Below are 18,350 nucleotides of genomic sequence, written 5' to 3'. Positions count from 1 at the left end.
ACTGTTAAATCCGCATCATAACTGAGGAAACAGGCACAGCGAAGTTAAGCAGTCTGCCCAAGGTCACACAGCTAATAAGAAGTGACCTGACATTCAAGCCAGGTCTGTCTGACTCCCATTACCCAAGTGCTGACCTCTCAGCCCCATACAGTGCTAGTGATAAAAACCAAAATAAAAAATTATGAAAGAAGGAAGAAATATTTAACGAGACTAGCTAAACAAACTGTGGCATATGAACATGACAGAATGCTATTTTGTTATTTAAAATGCTGAGTTGTATAGATTCTGTGGATACGTATGTGTATTTGAAGTGATGCTAGACAGAAAAACAACACAAAATTGTTTACACACATGAGCTATAACCATGGAAAATATAAGTATACTCATGGGGCAGGCAGCAGAGAATAAAGGATAAGCAGGAAGGCTCTGGAGACTGCCAGGGTTTGAACTCCAGCTTTGTTGCTAACTAGTTGTTTTACTGTGGGCAAGTTGCTTGACCTCTCTGTGACTCAGTTTCCTCATCTGAAAAATGGGGCTAATAATAAATAAGAGTGGTTGTGAGGATTAGATGCACTGATAGGTTATAAAGTCCTTAGAACAGAGAGAGAGAGAGAAAGAGAAGGTTAGCCTAGCTACTCAACAAAGAAGAGTGAGAGAGATTAGGGTGTTGAGCACCTTGGTGGAAAATTAACCTCTGGCCAATTTGCCTTCCCCATAAACAACCACAAATGGAGACTCTTGGGCACCTTTCCCCTCTGGCCAGGCCTCTATCTCCCAGCAAGGACACTTTAAAGGGTTGTTTAGAGCTATTGCCACCAAACCCGGCTGAACTCACACAGAATTCGGCTCAGGCAGGCGTAGAGCCCTTTGCACAGGCAATGCAGGGGTAGGAGAGAAGACATTGGAACTCACCCACTGGGTTGTCAAGCCTTATGCCTTTTATCCAGTAGAGGATTTCGAAAGATTACGCAGATTTCCTACAGTAGAGCAACCAATCAGAAGTAGAATAAATAAATGTCTCATGTCTGTCTTACCGCAGACTCTCTCCCAAATGTGGTGGAGTGATTGTGTTACGCATTTCTCTCCTTCCTTCTGGCCCCAACAACTACAGCTGCTCCAAGTGCAAGAGAGCTGAGCTTAACCTCACAGCTTAAGAAGCTACAAGAGACCATTGCGCAGAGAACAAAGGTAGAAATTGGGGACATTATCCGGATCAGAGGTCACATCCGCATGTACAGAGGAGAGCGAGAAATTCGTGCCACTGCTTATTGTAAGCACAAGATATCTCTGCCAAATTGGTTGTTATTCTGTGCGTGTGTCCAGTAAACTCATTTAGCGAAAAGTCGAACTTCTAAAAAGTTCAAATAAAAAGATTTAACTCTAATGAAGGAACAACATGCTTTCTTTAGAAAAGTAGCATTTCTTAATTTTATTTTGAAGAGAAGTAACTATAAATAAATTGGGAAGGAAAACAAATGATTTATTGTATATGGCTGACAAATTTTATTCAATATTTGGACAACATAGTAGAGTCTCTGAGTGTGAATCCATTTAGGGAAGAGTGTTCATAGTCTTCAAAATGATGGAAATTTCTTGAACACCATTGAGTCCATTAACTTTGAAAGAAAACAGCTAATCAAAAGTGTGACAGTTCTCTATCATCTGAGTGGTGCCCTTTGCACCGCTCTGGCTGGTTTGCACTTGCAAATCTCAAGGAGAGCCCAGTTGCCCACCATTGTACCAGATCAGTGAATACACTCATGCGCTTTCCCTAGCCCTGGTCTACTCTGGCCATGCCTGTGTCACTTAGGGTATCGCATCCCCTCTCGCAGGATGACTGGGAACCATTCAGTGCGTTTAGACTGTGATCCTGGGCATCCATGAAGAAGGAGACCCACCAAGTGCTCCGTTTACTGTTGTCCTGGCAGCAATCTGGACATGGGAAAGAACTAATCTCAGTGTAATTTCTGTGGCATGTTTTCCCCTGTGGCTTGTTAGATAAAGTGGATGATCCAGTGTGCAACATTCAAATCGCAAGGATGCTTGAGCTGCCCGCCATCTACAGGAAAGTTTATGACCAGCCTTTCCGCAGCCCAGCCCTAGAGAAAGAAGAGACACTGAGGTAAGTTCTGGACTATGACTGCCGAGGATGTGACCACAGCAATGAGGCCAACCAGTGGGATCCCAGATTCTGGGGTGGGCCTGGGTCCAAATCCTGAACCATCCACTCACTCACTGTGGGGCTCCAGGCAAGGCTGTCTCCCTCTGGATGCCTCAGTGTCCTCACCTGTAAAGTGAAGGTGTTAATAGTGCAGGTGTTCTAAGGTTTGGTAAGGAAGATATATGTGTAATTGGAGTCTCTGAAGGAGTGGAGGGGGGAGCAGAGAAAAAATATTTGAAGAAATCATGGATGAAAATTTTCCAAGTTTGATGAGAACTGTAAACTCACAGATCCAAGAAGCTCAATGAACCCCAAGGCAAGAAACCTGAAGAAAACTGCACCAAGGCACATCATAATCAAAGAAACAATACCAGTCACTCTCAACCAGGGGTGATTTTATTCTCTTTCAGGGATGGAAAAATAAACAGGAGGAGTAAGAATATATGTATATTTGTTACTATATGCCTCAAATAACTCAGAGGAGACAGAAATAATCATAGTGGCTGCTGGAGGCGGGGGAGGGAGGGGGACCGGAAGGAGGATAGAAAGGAGACTCTTCACCATGTACCCTTTCATTTTTTAAACATATTCAATATTTGTAGATTACATATTCCAAATAATTTTAAAAAACCCAAACTGTAGACCTGTATAAAGTAAAAAGTGGAAGTTCTCCATTTTCCTGTCTCCCGCCTCAGTACCATTCCCCAGAGGTTACCACTGTGCAGAGGTTGATGTGTGTATCCTGTTAGACGTTTTTCTTTGGTTGCATACACAAGCATGAATATCCACCCACGTATTTTGTGGGTTGTCATTTGCTTCATTACAAAAATGGCACCGTCCCTTACATACTATTCTGCAGGTTGACTTTTTTCTAAATCTATCACAAATATCAGTTCCTGTAGTTCTGCCTCATCCTTTTAAACAACCACACAGTGTTCACTGGGTGAATTGCTCCTTATGTCAAAAACCTGCATCAGTATGGTATTGCACTTGCTAGCTGTTTCAGTTTTACATGCGTCCAAAAGGAACAAAAGTAATAGTTTTCTGCAGGGCTTGTTAAAACTTTCCCCCAGCAGCAATCCAGGCGCCCTGGACCTTGACAGTCTCACGTATCTGCTGAGTGAAAAAGTCAAAGAATTCCTTGTGGAGAACAGAGTGCAAACCTTTTACCAGCAGGAGTTGGAAACGGTGGAGTCCCTGCTGTCCCTTGCCAACCAGCCTGTGATTCACAGCGCCTGCTCCGGGCGAGTAAGTGCGGCATGCCCATGTGAGAATTCGAGGCCCCTGCCCCAAATCTGCAGCTGGAGGGTGTGGGTGGACATGACTGTGGCATTGAGACTCACAGGGTGTACCCGGGGTATAGAGGTTATGTTGATCCTATTCTGGAAAAGTCACTGACCACTGAGAATTTGAAAGGAGAATGGACATGCCCTTTTCCCCTCCTTAATCTCATAAAGCTTAATCTTCGGGTAGAAAAAAAATAGTCTAAGGTTCATAGCACTTAGTACTCACTGAGATGGGTATTTAGTGTCAGCAGGAACCAACTGAGGGGGAAATAGATAAGAAGAGCTAAAATTATCCTTCCAAGATTATTTTTTGATCAGCAAGATGATTCTTGAACTCGAACCAAGGTTTTTAATGACTTGTTCCGTCTTCTCCAGAATAAGGTTGATCTATCGTGTCTTAGGTGTTTGAATAAAGATCAAGTTGTATTCAGTCTGGTTTATAAGTAAAAATTGCAGGGAATACTCAAGTAATTTTTTATTTATCCTAGAAAGAGCTGTCCTCATTTTTTAACACCCATAGTGTTAGAGGTGAACTTAAGTTGTTTGGTGTTTACTTATTTGCTTGGAATGAAGAATTATCTGAGACTTTGGTTTTAGGCTTTCCTTTTCATTGCAATTCCTTAGTTTTTTTGTTGCTGTAACACGGCTCGTATTTATTTATTTCATTTATTCCACTGGGAATGATCTCTGCTTGAATGTCACCTTCTTGCCCTCCCTGACCTTCTGCTCTGATAGCCACCAGCTTCCTCACTGTGTTATCACTCTGTTTCCACATTTCGCGATAGCACTGGTATTTATTTGTTTGTGTGCCTATTCCCCACCGCTGCCAGAATTTAAGTTCTCTGAGAGCAGAGGCTTTGTCTGTCTCATTCTTTGCTCTCTAGAACAGGGCCTACAACAAGGTTGGCATAAAGTATGCTCTCCACAATTATTTGTTGATTGAAGGAATGAATGGTTTTAAAAATTCAAATAGTCCGGGAGTTCCCTGGTGGTCCAGTGGTTAGGACTCGGTGCTTTCACTGCTTTCCAGGAACTAAGATCCTGCAAGCTGCGCGGCACAGCCAAAAAACAAAACGAGAAAACAAAAATAGATAAATAAAAAATAAAAATTCGAATAGTCCAGGAAACTGTCTAGTTTTTAAGTTTCCTTCCCATCCTCCTTCCCCTCCCCTTTCTACAGAGTCGAGGACCATTACTAGTCTCTTGAGTAGCCTTCTGGAGATAATCTGCTATATATAAACTAGAAGTAGTTGTATCCCCTTTTTTACACAAATGGTATCATACTAAATACTATATCTACCTAGGTTTTCATGGGACAGCATGTCTTATAGGTCCTTTCCTAGCCATACTTACATATTTGCCACTCTATAATAATCTTTTACTATGTGTATCATAATTTCCTTAAGGGGTCTCTCCATTCCTGGACTGTTGAGATGTTTTCTAGTCTTTTGCCATTACCACCAGGGCTGCCATGAGTACCCTTGTGAGGTAACATAATTATTCTTTGTGATTCTGGTGGAACAGATTCCAGGTCCCTGTCCCGACCTCCTAAGCATGACCACTGCTTCTCAGTTTCGTTTGTGAACTTGATTATCTCTTCCTGTCACCAGGCTGTGTGCCCAGTGACCCGCAATTTCATACATGGAGATGAGGGATATTGTTTCAGGAAACACCGAGGTGGGGAGGGTCAGGACTGGCTGCTTTGTTCTGTGCCACCGTTGCTTCTGCCCAGTTGTAGCTCCCCAGCTGTCCACTGACAGCAGGACTGACCTTCTTCCCATTTAATCATTTAGAGGCGGCTCAATGCCAACTTGGCCTCCCAGGACTTCTGACCACTCTCTTGGCATGTTTAGAAGGAAACTTTGAAGCTTAGCAAAGACCACATTCTTCCTGTGAGCCAGCTCTTCTGCGATAATTAAGTAGGGAGAATTGAGGACTAAAAGGCCCCTCCATTCAGAACATTCCAGGGAGGACTTTTGGTGTGATATCTTTTTGAGAATGCTTAGAGCAGAAATTTGTGTCTGCCCGGTGCTATATGTTTAAAAAGAAATGAATACGGCAGTATATCTGTTTTGTCTTTGGAAACTACTTTTCCATCAGTTATGAATTATTCCCTCACATGGCTCTGGTTGGGGAGGTCAGTGTCATTAAGTTGAATTCTGTTTAATAGAGCCTGGGAGACCCAGGATGCTTTACAATGATGGTGAAACCTTAGATCCTTTGGCACTTTCTGTAGTCATACAGATGAAAGCTTAACAAAAAAAATCATTGTGATGGTGTCTTAGCTTAGAGGCTGGGGAGAGTGGGTTTGAATGTCTTCCCCCTTTCTTTTTTTCCACGGTGGCCCTTTTTAGCAAATCCAGGAACATGATAAGCAAACCTTGCAAAACCATTGTTTCTTTGACAGCTCGATAAATGCTGAGTTTGTTTGGGAATGAAGACTATATATATATTGCAGAGATCCACCCAGTTCCTGACCTGCCCCAAGGAGAGGCCCGCTAAGGCTCAGCCTGTTCAGCCGGTCACTGTTTTTGTTTCTGAACAGTTTCGGTTTCCTGAATGGGATGAGTCTGCCGTTGCTCTTTAGAAAAAGACAAGAAAGACACACATGTCAGGCCAGGAAAAGCTGCTAGCTAGAGGGACGATTGGAGGCTTTGTCCTTGAGACTGGGTCCTTATAACCAGCAGGGAATTATGTCCTGAGGTCAGCTGAGGCAAATGTTTTTGGAAAGGAAGCTTCACATACTGTTTATATTTACAGAGAGTCTTTTCGGCTGGGTCCTCCTTGTTCACAGCTGAAACTGCTTTTACTCTCCCAGGCCTCACACCCTGTCTTCCTGCTGCTTGATCTGACTGAAATCTGGGAGGAGGAACCGGGCTTTCTGTATGGTCTGAGGATAACCGAGAGTCATTTTTAATGACAGGAATAATCATGCAACAACATTTCTAGTCAGTTTCCAATTTATTTCTATATTGGTAAGAGACATAATAAACCCACCCCTTAGGATCCTTATATTAAATTGACCAGAGAAGACGAATCTCCTTAGAATTATGAAGATGAAGTAGTTATAAAGTCATGTAGGGGAGCCTGTGTTGGGTAGAGCGTTCTTTTCCTAAGTGAGAGCACTCATGTATGAAATTAAAAACAGCTTTGCCTCAAGCCCCCCTGAATAAAAAGATATGTGGCTGAGGATCGCTGGGTGAGGTGTTTATTCTAAACACACCCAGATAGCTTTTCTGCCCGTGGGAGTCATCAAATATTTCTCAACTTATTCTCCCTTCAGAGAATGGGTGCTGTCATAACCTCGAGTGCTTGTCAACTCTCAGGCCCTCCTGTTCTACTGGCCAGGTTCTCCAGGCCTGTTCTGTTGAGGAAAAACCTAGGCTATTAATTAAGAATGTTAGTCTCTCCTGTTCAGCTCAGGAGAGCACATTTGTGAAACATCACCAATCTGTTAGATTCAAACAGTGCCTGTCTGGGAGGCCTCTTCTAGAAAGCGAAGGTTTCTTTTGGGATGGAATTGTCAATACTTGAGGCCATTTGGGAGTTCCTTTCCTCTCCCTGTCACTTTGTGGGAATGTCATCAGCAAATCCCAGGCCCGCTCTCCGTTTCAGCATCTGTGGGTGCTGCCCCAGACAGCCTCCATAAGGGCCTTCCATTAGAGGAGTAGGACTGTGCCTTCAAACACTCTTTTGGAAGCTTTGCCACGTTTCTTTGGCACTCTGATCTTGATATATTTCTGTCACATTATAAATGGATCTGTACCTTGAAGGACAATTATTACTTACCACTTCCTTTGTTTTAGGAATGAACTGAAAATCCCTAATGGAATAATTAGAAGGATACCGCCTACCTATATGGGGTATTTCCCCTGATTGCACACATATTTTCTCCGTCACCCACTATATGTCAGGGAACAGGTGGCCGAGATGAGTCCCCAACTCAAGAAGCACACAGTCTAGTTAACCATGGTAGGACATAGCTGAAAACCTGGCCTCCTTGAAATAAGAAGTAGGATGACCTGGTAACCTCTCTAGGCAAACTTGACTCTTAGAGAAGGGAAGGGATACTGAATTTGAGGAGAGAGCAAACTGACAGCAGCAGAGGGTCCTTCCTCATGGTGTTCTTGCTTCCCCTAGGGCCCTGTCCACCTTCAGCCCATGGACCCTCCCCTTTGACAGATCTCTGCACAGCTGTTTGTCTCTACTGCCCTCCATTTAAAATAAGGAGTCTATTTAATACTCTCTATGTGCTGGAATCCCCAACTTATTATTTCAATGTGTGTAAAATTCTTTGATGTCCGTAGGAAGAAGTTGTATATATGGCCACAATTTTAATGAAAAAAGTGAGCCAGTAGGTATAGAATTTTTGGCTCTGTATAAAAAATAAATCAAAGATTGTCATTTTGATATTTCCATTTTATATCATTGAGTTAAATGAATTAAACAAACAAAAAATCATAACCAAGGTGTGGAACAGTTATCGAGTGTGATTCTGCCAGAGCAAACTTCCCAATCCTCCTTAAATACCATCCTGCTAGGCCCATGCATACCTGAATCTTTTTGACTCAGCAGATAAAAAGCCTGTTGGGTGAATTTATAACCAGTTGGTCTAGGGAGTTGCCCTCAAGTGCTGTAAGATGGGACTTATTTCTTTTCTTCTTTTTTTTTTCCCCTTTTTTTCTTCCTACAGGTGGATTTTAAGAATGACACCACTTCCAAGGCAATTCATAGTATATTTAGGAATGCTATAAAGCTGCTGCAGGAAAAAGGACTTGTTTTCCAGAAAGATGGTGGTTTTGATAACCTATTCTATGTAAGAGACCTGCAACTTAATTTTTTTTCTTAGCTTCAATTGCAAATATATTTATTACTTAGGATTGTTTATTTACTGTTTTTTAAAGATCAATCATTATGAGGTACATAAAGTAAGGAGTGAAAGTTGGCCCTTATCTTTCCTCAAGATACCGCTTTTAACAGTACAGCCTTCTGCACACATATAAATATATGCTCCTGTTACCAAAAAAATGTGATCATCCTCTAAATCAGGATTTCTCAACTTCAGCACTGTTTGAGCCAGATGATTCTGTGTTGTGGGGTGTTGTCCTTTGCATTGTAGGATGTTTGGCACATCCTTGGCCTCCACCTACTAGATGCCGGTAGCAGCACCCCCAATTATGGCAACCTAAACGTCTCCAGACATTGCCAAGTGTCCCCTGGCACAGTTGAGAACCACTGCTCTAAATAGTGCTCAGCAACTTTTTGGGATACCAAAATAGCACATCACAGTCATCTTTCCATATTAGTCCTTATAAATCTATCTCATTCTTTTTGACACCTGCATGGTTTTCCATATTGTGGGAACTTGCCATAAATTGTTTAACCACTTATCTCTGATGGACATTTATATTGTTTCCAACTCTTGTCCTCACATATAGTGTTGCTGTGTCTGTTTTTTTGTGGACTTATGTAAGTATTTCCATAAGATTGACTCTTAAAAGAGGAATTGCTGGAGTAAAGGGCATGTACCTTTAAGCTTTTGATTGCCTCCTCCAAAGGTGGTACCAATTAACATCCCCACCAGGGGTACAAGTGCTTGCCTACCTCATACTTTGAGTTAAAAGTTCACCTCTCACTGCCTACCTTTAATATTGGAGGAACGAAGCTGATGCTGATGTTGTTATCGATATTGATGTCCGCTTTAGTAGCATAGATGTAGCTTCAGCTGCGAGCGATTCTCCTGAAGACAGATCAGAACTCTGAGAGATCCCAGAAGCCTCATTCTTTACAAGCATGATTCCTGAGGGGAAGCTTTCCTTAACAGGACATTTTCTTGATGTTGATTAACTCTAGTGATTCCCCATTTTAGAACATTTTTAAAAATTAAGATATGTTTTAAATACTATTTAAATAACGTCTGAAAAGGTATTCCATTCCGTATAAGGGTGAGGGCAGCCCACCCCCTCCCAGGATGGGCAGGCCTGGTGGAAGCTGGTTGCTTCTTGGGGGTTGGAGAAGCTCATGCTGGGCAACTCACCCTAACACCCTCCCACCCCCACCTACACCCTCACATCCCCCCCCACCGGGAGGCTCTGCGTGGCCTCCTGGGTCAGTAGGAAGCCGCTCTTCCTGAGGAACAGCAGACCGTGGGCAGCAGTCCAGGGATGAGGTGTGGCAGGGCTGGGGCACTTCCTCCTGTGAATCAGTCTGAGCTGGAATGGGGTGATCCAGCTCTAATAGCTCTGTTTTCCTCAGCAGAGCCACCCCCCTTCTCTGACTTCACTCCCCCCCCACTCTACCTCAACCCTGGCTCCTAGGTTTCTGTTTTCCTGAGGGCATTGCCTCGGGGACATAGTTATCTTCTCTCTGTATAGTGCTTTCCAGCTTTCAGCAGCTCTCCCACATCACCTTACTTAATCTTCCCAACACCCTGTAAGTCCAGAGAAGGGCCCTTATCAGAAGCCCCATTCTTAAATCTGCTCGTTCCAAGTCCGTCAGTCCAAGGAGCATTCCTGACATATGTGTTTTTTTGCGTACTTTTTTTTTTCCTCCTTCCGTTCTTCCTTTTTTCCCCTTCCTTTCTTCCTCTTTTTTCCTTTCTTTCTCTTTGATTTTAGATTTACTGTTGAACATGAAGGTGAAACCCATTTGATGGCTGCTTCCCTCTTACCAGAGCTGGCTGAGAAAGGAACCTTGGTTATGTTTGCCTTTGAGAACTGACAGTGTTTCCATTTATAAGCTAGATTTACTCTCTTGCTAGCTTTGCCTTACAGTTTTATTTCTTTTGTTTTTTTCCCTATGGTTGGGTGAAGGAATGTGAAACCCAAGACAGAAAAGAAGAAACACAAGAGGAAAGAGTCCTCGGGTTTGATCACTTGTGCCTCCCTCAAGAATATAATGAATAAGAGAAATTTTATGAATGTGTTATGAATATTTAAGAAGAAAGTTGCTCCTTGAAAGCAAGGGATTCCAGCTTTTCTTTCTATCATGGCCCCAGTAAACCACCTCCCGAGGGAATATGCCTGTGGGTGGACTTCAGAGCAGTGAGCTACTTAGGGACAGAACTGGTTTGACAACTGGCCAGGTATCAAAAATGACACTTATTGTTGGTGTACGGATGAGGATTGTTATGAAATCTTTAGAAACTATCCTAAAGACTAATTTGGGAGTCTGGATGACACAACCTCTGTTTTACTTAACATTTCTTTCCGAACTGTTTTTCCTATTTAGGTAACCAGAGAAGACAAAGAATTGCACAGAAAGATCCACCAGATCATTCAAGAAGACTGCCAGAAACCAAATCGTAAGTGGTGTAATGTACATGTGTCTCGGTGCCCTGGAGGGGGCTGTTCCCTCCCGGAGAGCACTAGATGGAGAGTCAGGAAGCCTGGGGCCTTTCCCAGTAACAACTTGGAAGCATGACTGGTCAAGATACCTGCCCTCTCTGAGCCTCAAGACTCCTCCTTTCTAAAGTGAGCGTTAGCCTTGCACAGTTGTTCTGACATGGGCCACACGTAAGAGTCAACCTTGGAGCTTTTTTGAACATACAACACTCAGGTCCCACCCCTAGGGATTTTGATTCACTAGGGGCTGGGATGGGGGCTAGACAGGTGAGCTCCTCAGGTGATTCTGATACAACAAGGTAAGCTGTTAGGCTAGGACTTTTTAACATCCTTCTGGTTTTGTGTCCTCTGTAATTTGTGTTATTTCTTGTTCTACTCTTCCTTCTTGTCTCTGAACCGAAACCTGACATTTTCCTCTCTTCTAACATCAAGCCCTTCAAGGTTGGGAGGAATGGTTCTAGACATTACAGTTTGTGAACAGTGTAATTCAGTCATCTTGAAACCTGATAATTTGCAAAAGAAATGGTTGAGAAAATAGTTGGTTTTAGTGGAGTTAGGTCAGCCCCTAGTGGTTAGAAACTCAAATTGTAGATAATCTGACAACAGACATTACCATTTTCATAATAGTTATAGAAAGAGAAGAAAGCATTAGTCCTATGTTTAAATCCTGTGTAAAGGTGACTTTTCAAAGTCTACCTTTTGCAAACATGTGCTATTAACAAATGTTGGCATATGTCAACAAATGACACCAGAAGAAAAGTGGAAAGGCTTGTTAATGAGCATAGGCCTCCTCATTCTGCTTTCTTTCTCTCCTGGGAGGTCCACCTCGAGTCCTTAAAGCCCATATGTCCCTGGGGCCTGGACCTGTTCCAGGCTGAGTCAGCAGGTGGAGCTGGACCAGATCTCCAGCCCTGGTGTTTGTGGTATGCAGCCCTACTTAGCTTTTAAGGACCCATGAAGTCACCTCCCAGAGTGGTGTGGCAACAGCTCTTAAAATAAACTGAAAGCGATCTATTATTTTAATGCAAGGTTTCTAACTACTGTTCACTTCATTCAGAACAAGAAGGATAAATATCCTTTAGTTGGGGGAAAAACCACCTGTCCACAATTTAAGGAGCTTTTTAGAGCTGTGAAATGTGGGATTCTTCAACCAAGAAGGGATGAGAGGAGAGGCTGGTCCCCAGGTGACATTCCTGCCCTCATGCTAGTCCCACGCCATCTGGCTAGATTCTTATTTTGATGTGTATTAGGAACAGGGTGGATTAAAGTATCCTAGGGCCTGCTGAAGCAAATGAAAGCAATTCACACTTCATTTCTTAGGAGAACCAAACAGCCTTGGTGACCTGAGGGTCTATAAAGTGGCAGGTTTTATGTCCACTTCTAATCCACAGGCCAGCTCCTGATTTGGTGAGTGTGTGTGTCAAGGTGGACAGGCTCTGCTACTCAGTCTGTAAATGGTAGCCTCTAAAAAACATAAGCCAATTCCCTGGAACTAGTAAACGCCCAGGAGACAAATTCTGGAGCATGAGTAACTGAGAATACCAGTAAACATGCCTTGTAGGAATTGTCAGAGTCTGTTGCAACCACCCCTTTTCATAAGAAATACCTATGACATTAAAAAATTATTGTGAGTAATGTATGCACAGGGTAAAAAGTCAAAAAGTACAAAAACACACACAGAAAAAGTGAGACTCCCTCCCAACACTGAGCCCCAGGCTCTGTTCCCCTTTCCAAAGGCAGTGGATGTTACTAGTTTCTGGCATATCCTTCTAGAGATGTTATATGCACTTATAAACGTGTTTGTATAGTTTATCCTTTCTAAAAAACATAAGTAAAGCTTAGCATACAATACTCAGTGTTTTATACCTTGTATTTTAAATCTAACATTGGCTTCTAGCGGTCATTCAGCAACAGTATGTGTAAAAGTACCTGTCTTTTTAATGGCTGCACAGTATTCCACTATATGTATTGATAGATATTCGACCATTTATTTAATTACTCCTACTGAACCTTTAGTTTGTTTCTAACCTTTCAGTACGAAACATAGCATTGAGTTTTCCTTGGCAGGATGATTCATAGGAGAACTTAAAACCTTTAGTCACTTATGAATATTTCAGCAGAGGGTAAACCTAAAATAATGAAAGGATTATAAACATGGGCCAGTTTTAGGTCCCTAAAGCACTGATACAGGGTTTGTCTGAAGATGGGCCGTATGGCATAGTTGTGAAGAGCTGGGCTCTGGAGCCACCTTGCTTGGGTTTAAATCCAAGCTCTGCCACTTTGTAGCTGTGTGGCCTTGAGCAAGTCTGTGCCTCAGTTTCTTTACACGCAAAGCAGGGATAATAATTGTACCTACATCGTGGGTTGTTATGAGGATGAAATAAATTGGTGTTTTATGAAACTCTTAGGAATATGGCAGAGTAAGAACACCAAGAATCCTTCCCTCCACTTAGACAACAATTGCATCTGTCTGATGTAGCTGTTTTGGAACTCTGGAGTCTATCAAGGCTAGCAACTTCCAGAGGAAGGTTTGGACAATAAATTGGGGTTAATTTCAGTCAATTTTCAGATCTTAGTAGCAGCTACTCATCCCCTATCCCCAGCTACATGGCAGGAGGCTGTGCATGTGTTTCTGGAGCAGCTTGTACAGAGCTTGTGGGAGCTAGCGGGGGCAAAAAGGACCCAGTCCTCCATGTATCAGGGATTTGTACTCTGATCACCAATTGCTGCTTCTGATCACAGAGGTACAGGCAGAGAGGTGGGTGGCCATTGTTGTACCTCCTCCCATTGTTGTAAGCTCCTCACCCAACAGCTGAAGTGACCTCCAGCGGATTTAAAAGACTGGCACTCTTTTTTTTTTTAAACCCCTTCATTTCTCTTTTTTACCCCTTTTGGAGCCAGAAAAGAAAGTCTAGAACATTCAAAAGCAACTGCATATATGGGGAAAATTAGAAAGCAACCACACATGCCCAGGGAAAGGCACAGGCTCAGAAATAGACCTGAGAAGACCTTAGGTTTCCATCTCAGGCTGCTCCTTGGCACAGAGACAGCCTACAACAACCAAAAAAAAAAATAAAAACAATAACAAAAAGCAGCAAACACCACAGAAGGTGAAGAATCTAATCTCCAGAGTTACCACATTATTAGATTCAAATGTCCAGTTTTCAACTAAAAACGAAAGACATTCAAAGAGACAGGAAACTATGGCCCATTCAAAGGAAAAAAAAACAACAGAAACTGTCCCTGAAAAAGACCTGATGGCAGATTTATTACCCAAAGACTTTGAAACAGTTGTCTTAAAGATGCTCAAGAAAATGATGGGTGAACAAAATAGAAAATATCAATAAAGAGATACAAAAACTAAAAAGAAACCAAAAAGAAATTCTGAAAAGTACAGTAACTGAAGTGAAAAGTTTACCAGTGATTCAAAGGCAGATTTGAGCAGGAAGAATCTGAAGAAAAGTGAACAGAACCTAAAGAACCTGTGGGACATCATCAAATGGACCAACATATGCACTGTGGGAGTCCCAGAAGAAGAGAGAAAGGGGCAGAGAGAATATTTGAAGAAACAATGGCTGAAAACGTCCCTAATAGGATGAAGGACATGAATATAAACATCCAAGAAGCTCAGTGAACTCCAATTAAGATGAACTCAAAGAGACCACACCAAGACACATTATAATCAAATTTTTGAGAGTCAAAAACAAAGAAAGAATCTTGAAAGCTACAAGAGAAAAACAACTTGTCACATCAGTAAGATGATCAGATTTCTTATCTGAAACTTTGGAGGCTGGAAGGCAGTAGGCTGATATATTCAAAATGCTAAAAGAAAAAAAACCTGTAAACCAAGAATCTTAGGAGCCTAATACATTTAAAAGAATTATTAGTCTGTGTTCTTGGGCACAGTGTATAAAGTTGTGGTTTTGTGATATCAACAACTGAAAGGGGTGGGGACAGAGCTGCAAAGGAGAAGGAACAGAGGTTTTATATATTATTGAAGTTAAACTACAATAAATTCAAATTAGAGTGTTATAACTATAGGATGCTAAATGTAATCCCTGTGGTAACCACAAAAAAAATAGCTCTAGAATATACACAAAAGGAAAATTTAAACATTTCACTATTAAAAAAATCAACTAAACATAAAAGAAGACAGTAATGCAGGAATTCAGGGACCAAAAGCTATAAGGCATATAGAAAACAAATAGCAAAATGACAGAGGTAAGTCCCTCTTATCAGTAATTAGGTTAAATGTAAATGGATTGAACTCTCCAATCAAAAGACAGAGATTGGCAGAATGGATTGAAAAAAAAAACCCGAGAACTCCAACTATATGGCAACTACAAGAAACTCACTTTAGATCCAAAAGCACAGGAAGGTTGAAAGTGAAAGGACAGAAAAATATATCCCATGCAAATAGTACCCAAAAGAGAACAGGGGCAGTTATACTAATATCAGACAAAATAAACTTTAAATCAAAAATGTTGCAAGAGGGCTTCCTTGGTGGCACAGTGGTTAAGAATCTGCCTGCCAATGCAGGGGACATGGGTTCGATCCCTGGTCCGGGAAGATCCCACATGCCGTGGAGCAACTAAGCCCGTGCGCCACAACTACTGAGCCTGCGCTCTAGAGCCCACAAGCCACAACTACTGAGCCTGCAAGCCACAACTACTGAGCCCACGGGCCACAACTATTGAAGCCCATGCGGCTAGAGCCCATGCTCCGCAACAAGAGAAGCCATGACAATGAGAAGCCCGCGCACCGCAACCAAGAGTAGCCCCCGCTCACCGCAACTAGAGAAAGCCCGTGCACAGCAACGAAGACCCAACACAGCCAATAAATTAATTAATTAATTAAAAAGAAAAATGTTGCAGGAGACAAAGAAGGACATTATATATTAATAAAAGGTTCAGTACAGCCAGAAGACATAGTAATTTTAAACATTTTGTACCTAATGACAGACTGTCAAAATATATGAAGCAAAAACTGATGGAATTGAAAGAAGTAAATGGTTCTATGATAATAGTTGGAGATTTCAGTATCCCACTGTCAATAATGGATAAAACAACTAGACAGAAGATAAGGAAATAGAGGACTTAAATAACACAATAAATCAGCTAGATCTAACAGACGCACACAGAAGACTACCTGACAACAGCATACATACAGCATACAACTTGTACATGGGACCTTTTCCAGGATAGACCACTAATTAAGTCTCAATAGATTTTAAAAGGTAGATATCATACAAAGTATCTTCTCTGACCAGCATCTTCTGAAGTTAAAAGTCAATAACAGAAGTAAAACTGAAAAATTAACAAATTTGTGGGAATTAACACACTGTTCACCAGTAGACTAAAGAAGAAATCATATGGGAAATTAGAAAGTACTTAGAGATGAATGAAAACAAAAGCACAAAGTACCAAAACTTCTAGGACACAGAAGAGCTTTGTATGAAGGGGAACTTTATAGCTAAGAACACTTAACATAACTTTACAATTTAAGGAACTAGAAAAAGAAGAAGAAAGTAACTCAAAGCTAGCAGAAGGAAGGAAATAATAAAGATTAGAGCACAAATAAATGAAATAGAGAATAGAAAAACAATAGAGAAAATCATTGAAACCAGAAGTTGGTTCTTTGAAAAGATCCCTAAAATTGCCAAACATTTAGCTAGGTAGACTAAGAAAAAAGAGAGAAAACTCCAGTTACTAAAATCAGAAATGAAAATGAGGACATTAGTACTGATCCTACAGAAATAAAAAGGATTATAACAAAGTACTGTAAACAATTGTACGCCAACAAATTGGATAACCAGGTGAAGTGGAAATTCCTAGAAACACAAAACCTACCAAGACTAAATCCTGAAGAAATAGAAAATCTGAATAGATACATAGTAAGGAGATTGAATCAATAATCAAAAATCTCCCAACAAAGAAAAGCCTTGGACCTGATGGCTTCACTGGTGAATTCCAAACTTTTAAAGAACTAACACCAGTCCTTCTCCCCACGTGAATGGAAGGTCACTTTGTGAACAGCCTTACCAGACAGCCCTCGGACGGCAGAATGGCCTTTGTGAAGAAGTAGTTTAAGGCCTTTGGGGCAGTCAGCATTGCTGACCACATACGCCTGTAAGTCACCTTGAGCCCTGAGCCTGAGCACCCAGGTCTTAAAAGAACTAAGATCACAAGCCGAGCAGTGCGGAAATTCCCAGTGCTTCCTCTCTGCCGTGTGCAAGCCCAGTTTGGTTGGAGTCTTTCACCCTCCGTCATCAACCGTTCCTCTCAGGAAGAGTCAAAGCTTCTTCAGAGCAGGGACGAGGTTATGTGCATCTTCTTAGGTTATGGATATGACGATAGAATCATAGTAATTCTCCATGGAAGATGCCCCCACCGTGGGTCTCCTTTCACCCACACAACCACGAGTGAAGTGGGTGCTTTTCTTCCCATTTAACAGATGAGGACGCGGACTGAGAGACCTGGACCACTTTGCCCCAGTCATAGAGCCAGCATTTTTATTCGGGTCCTTTGGACTCCAGAGTCAGCTCTCTGTTTGCACTCTGTACTTGCTCCTCCTTGCTCAGCGCTGCACATGTAGTAGGTGTTCAGGAAATCTTGATTGAATGAATGTTGAAGAAATAGCCTGGAAATGTGGAGACCAGGGGAGGTGGCGAGTTTCCCAACAGTAACCCAGTCGGGTGGAATAATGAGCTGACTAGCCACCAGAGGTCAGAATTTGCAAGTTTTTGTTAGCCCAGGACCACTGCCTGTGAGCATCCCTGACCCTTAGCGCTGGGAAGGACCTCAGAGGTGCCCCCCAGCCCCACTCCCCATGGGTCAGAAAACTGAGGCTTAAAGATGCAGTGACTTGCCCAAAGCCACAAAGGTGCACAGAATCCCAACCATGCTTTGCCCATCACCACAACCCCTCTTTGAGGACTTTCCTGGAGCCTAAAGCATTTTATCATCTGAAAACAACATTCAGTGACTGTGCAGAGCACTAGTGGGCCAGATGCTGGGGATATGGCGGTGAGAGGCCTGGCCCTGTCAATGGGGCTTTGGTGGAAACTGAGGAGGGTTTGTTTCCAGGAATGAGGTTTGTCTTTGACTCGATGTTACAAATAAATTTTACATCATCACCTAGTAAATTATGTAATTTTATTATAAATTTTATTTCAACTATACATATACATATATAGTTGAATATAAAGTTTCTCAATATTTATCGTACCTAAAATGCAATACATTTTGTAATCTCATACTCTAGTCTGTTTGGTAAGAAAAGAATGCTAACCACAACCCACTAAATTGATTTCATGATCCTCTAACGGTCCTAACTTCAATGTGAATACCACTACTCCAAATCATTGATTTCAACTAGGAGAGCGGTCACTCGTCCTGAACTGCTACGAATGGTCTCATTTGTTTTGGATAGAGGGTGAGAGGTTCCTAGAATACAGCCGTCACAGGCAGACTTTTTGGAAGCCTAGTCAGAGAGGAGTGAGAACAGGCCAAAGGTCACCACCGCAGTCCCACCGTCCAGGATTTACAGAAGGAATCTGGA

The 18,350-nt window shown here is 42.1% G+C and overlaps 1 protein-coding gene across 7 annotated transcripts in view; it reads left to right on the top strand.

Moving 5' to 3' along the window:
* STN1 (STN1 subunit of CST complex) overlaps positions 1 to 18,350 on the top strand; it is a 52,664-nt gene that overhangs the window by 16,323 nt on the left and 17,991 nt on the right. For 3 of the 7 annotated variants that reach the window (XM_082408444.1, XM_082408440.1, XM_082408442.1), the window contains 5 exons: positions 1,112 to 1,270; positions 1,999 to 2,122; positions 3,235 to 3,409; positions 8,141 to 8,263; positions 10,678 to 10,750. In XM_082408444.1, the coding sequence (XP_082264570.1) occupies positions 1,112 to 1,270; positions 1,999 to 2,122; positions 3,235 to 3,409; positions 8,141 to 8,263; positions 10,678 to 10,750 (654 nt within the window). The remainder of the gene's footprint in view (positions 1 to 1,111; positions 1,271 to 1,998; positions 2,123 to 3,234; positions 3,410 to 8,140; positions 8,264 to 10,677; positions 10,751 to 18,350) is intronic. The other 4 variants (XM_082408441.1, XM_082408446.1, XM_082408445.1 and 1 more) reach the window with 4 other exon arrangements.

The sequence above is a fragment of the Balaenoptera borealis genome (genome assembly GCF_965194805.1).
Source record: "Balaenoptera borealis genome assembly, chromosome: 10".
In the NCBI taxonomy this organism is placed as follows: domain Eukaryota; kingdom Metazoa; phylum Chordata; class Mammalia; order Artiodactyla; family Balaenopteridae; genus Balaenoptera; species Balaenoptera borealis.
This window is presented reverse-complemented; position numbering and strand designations above follow the sequence as displayed.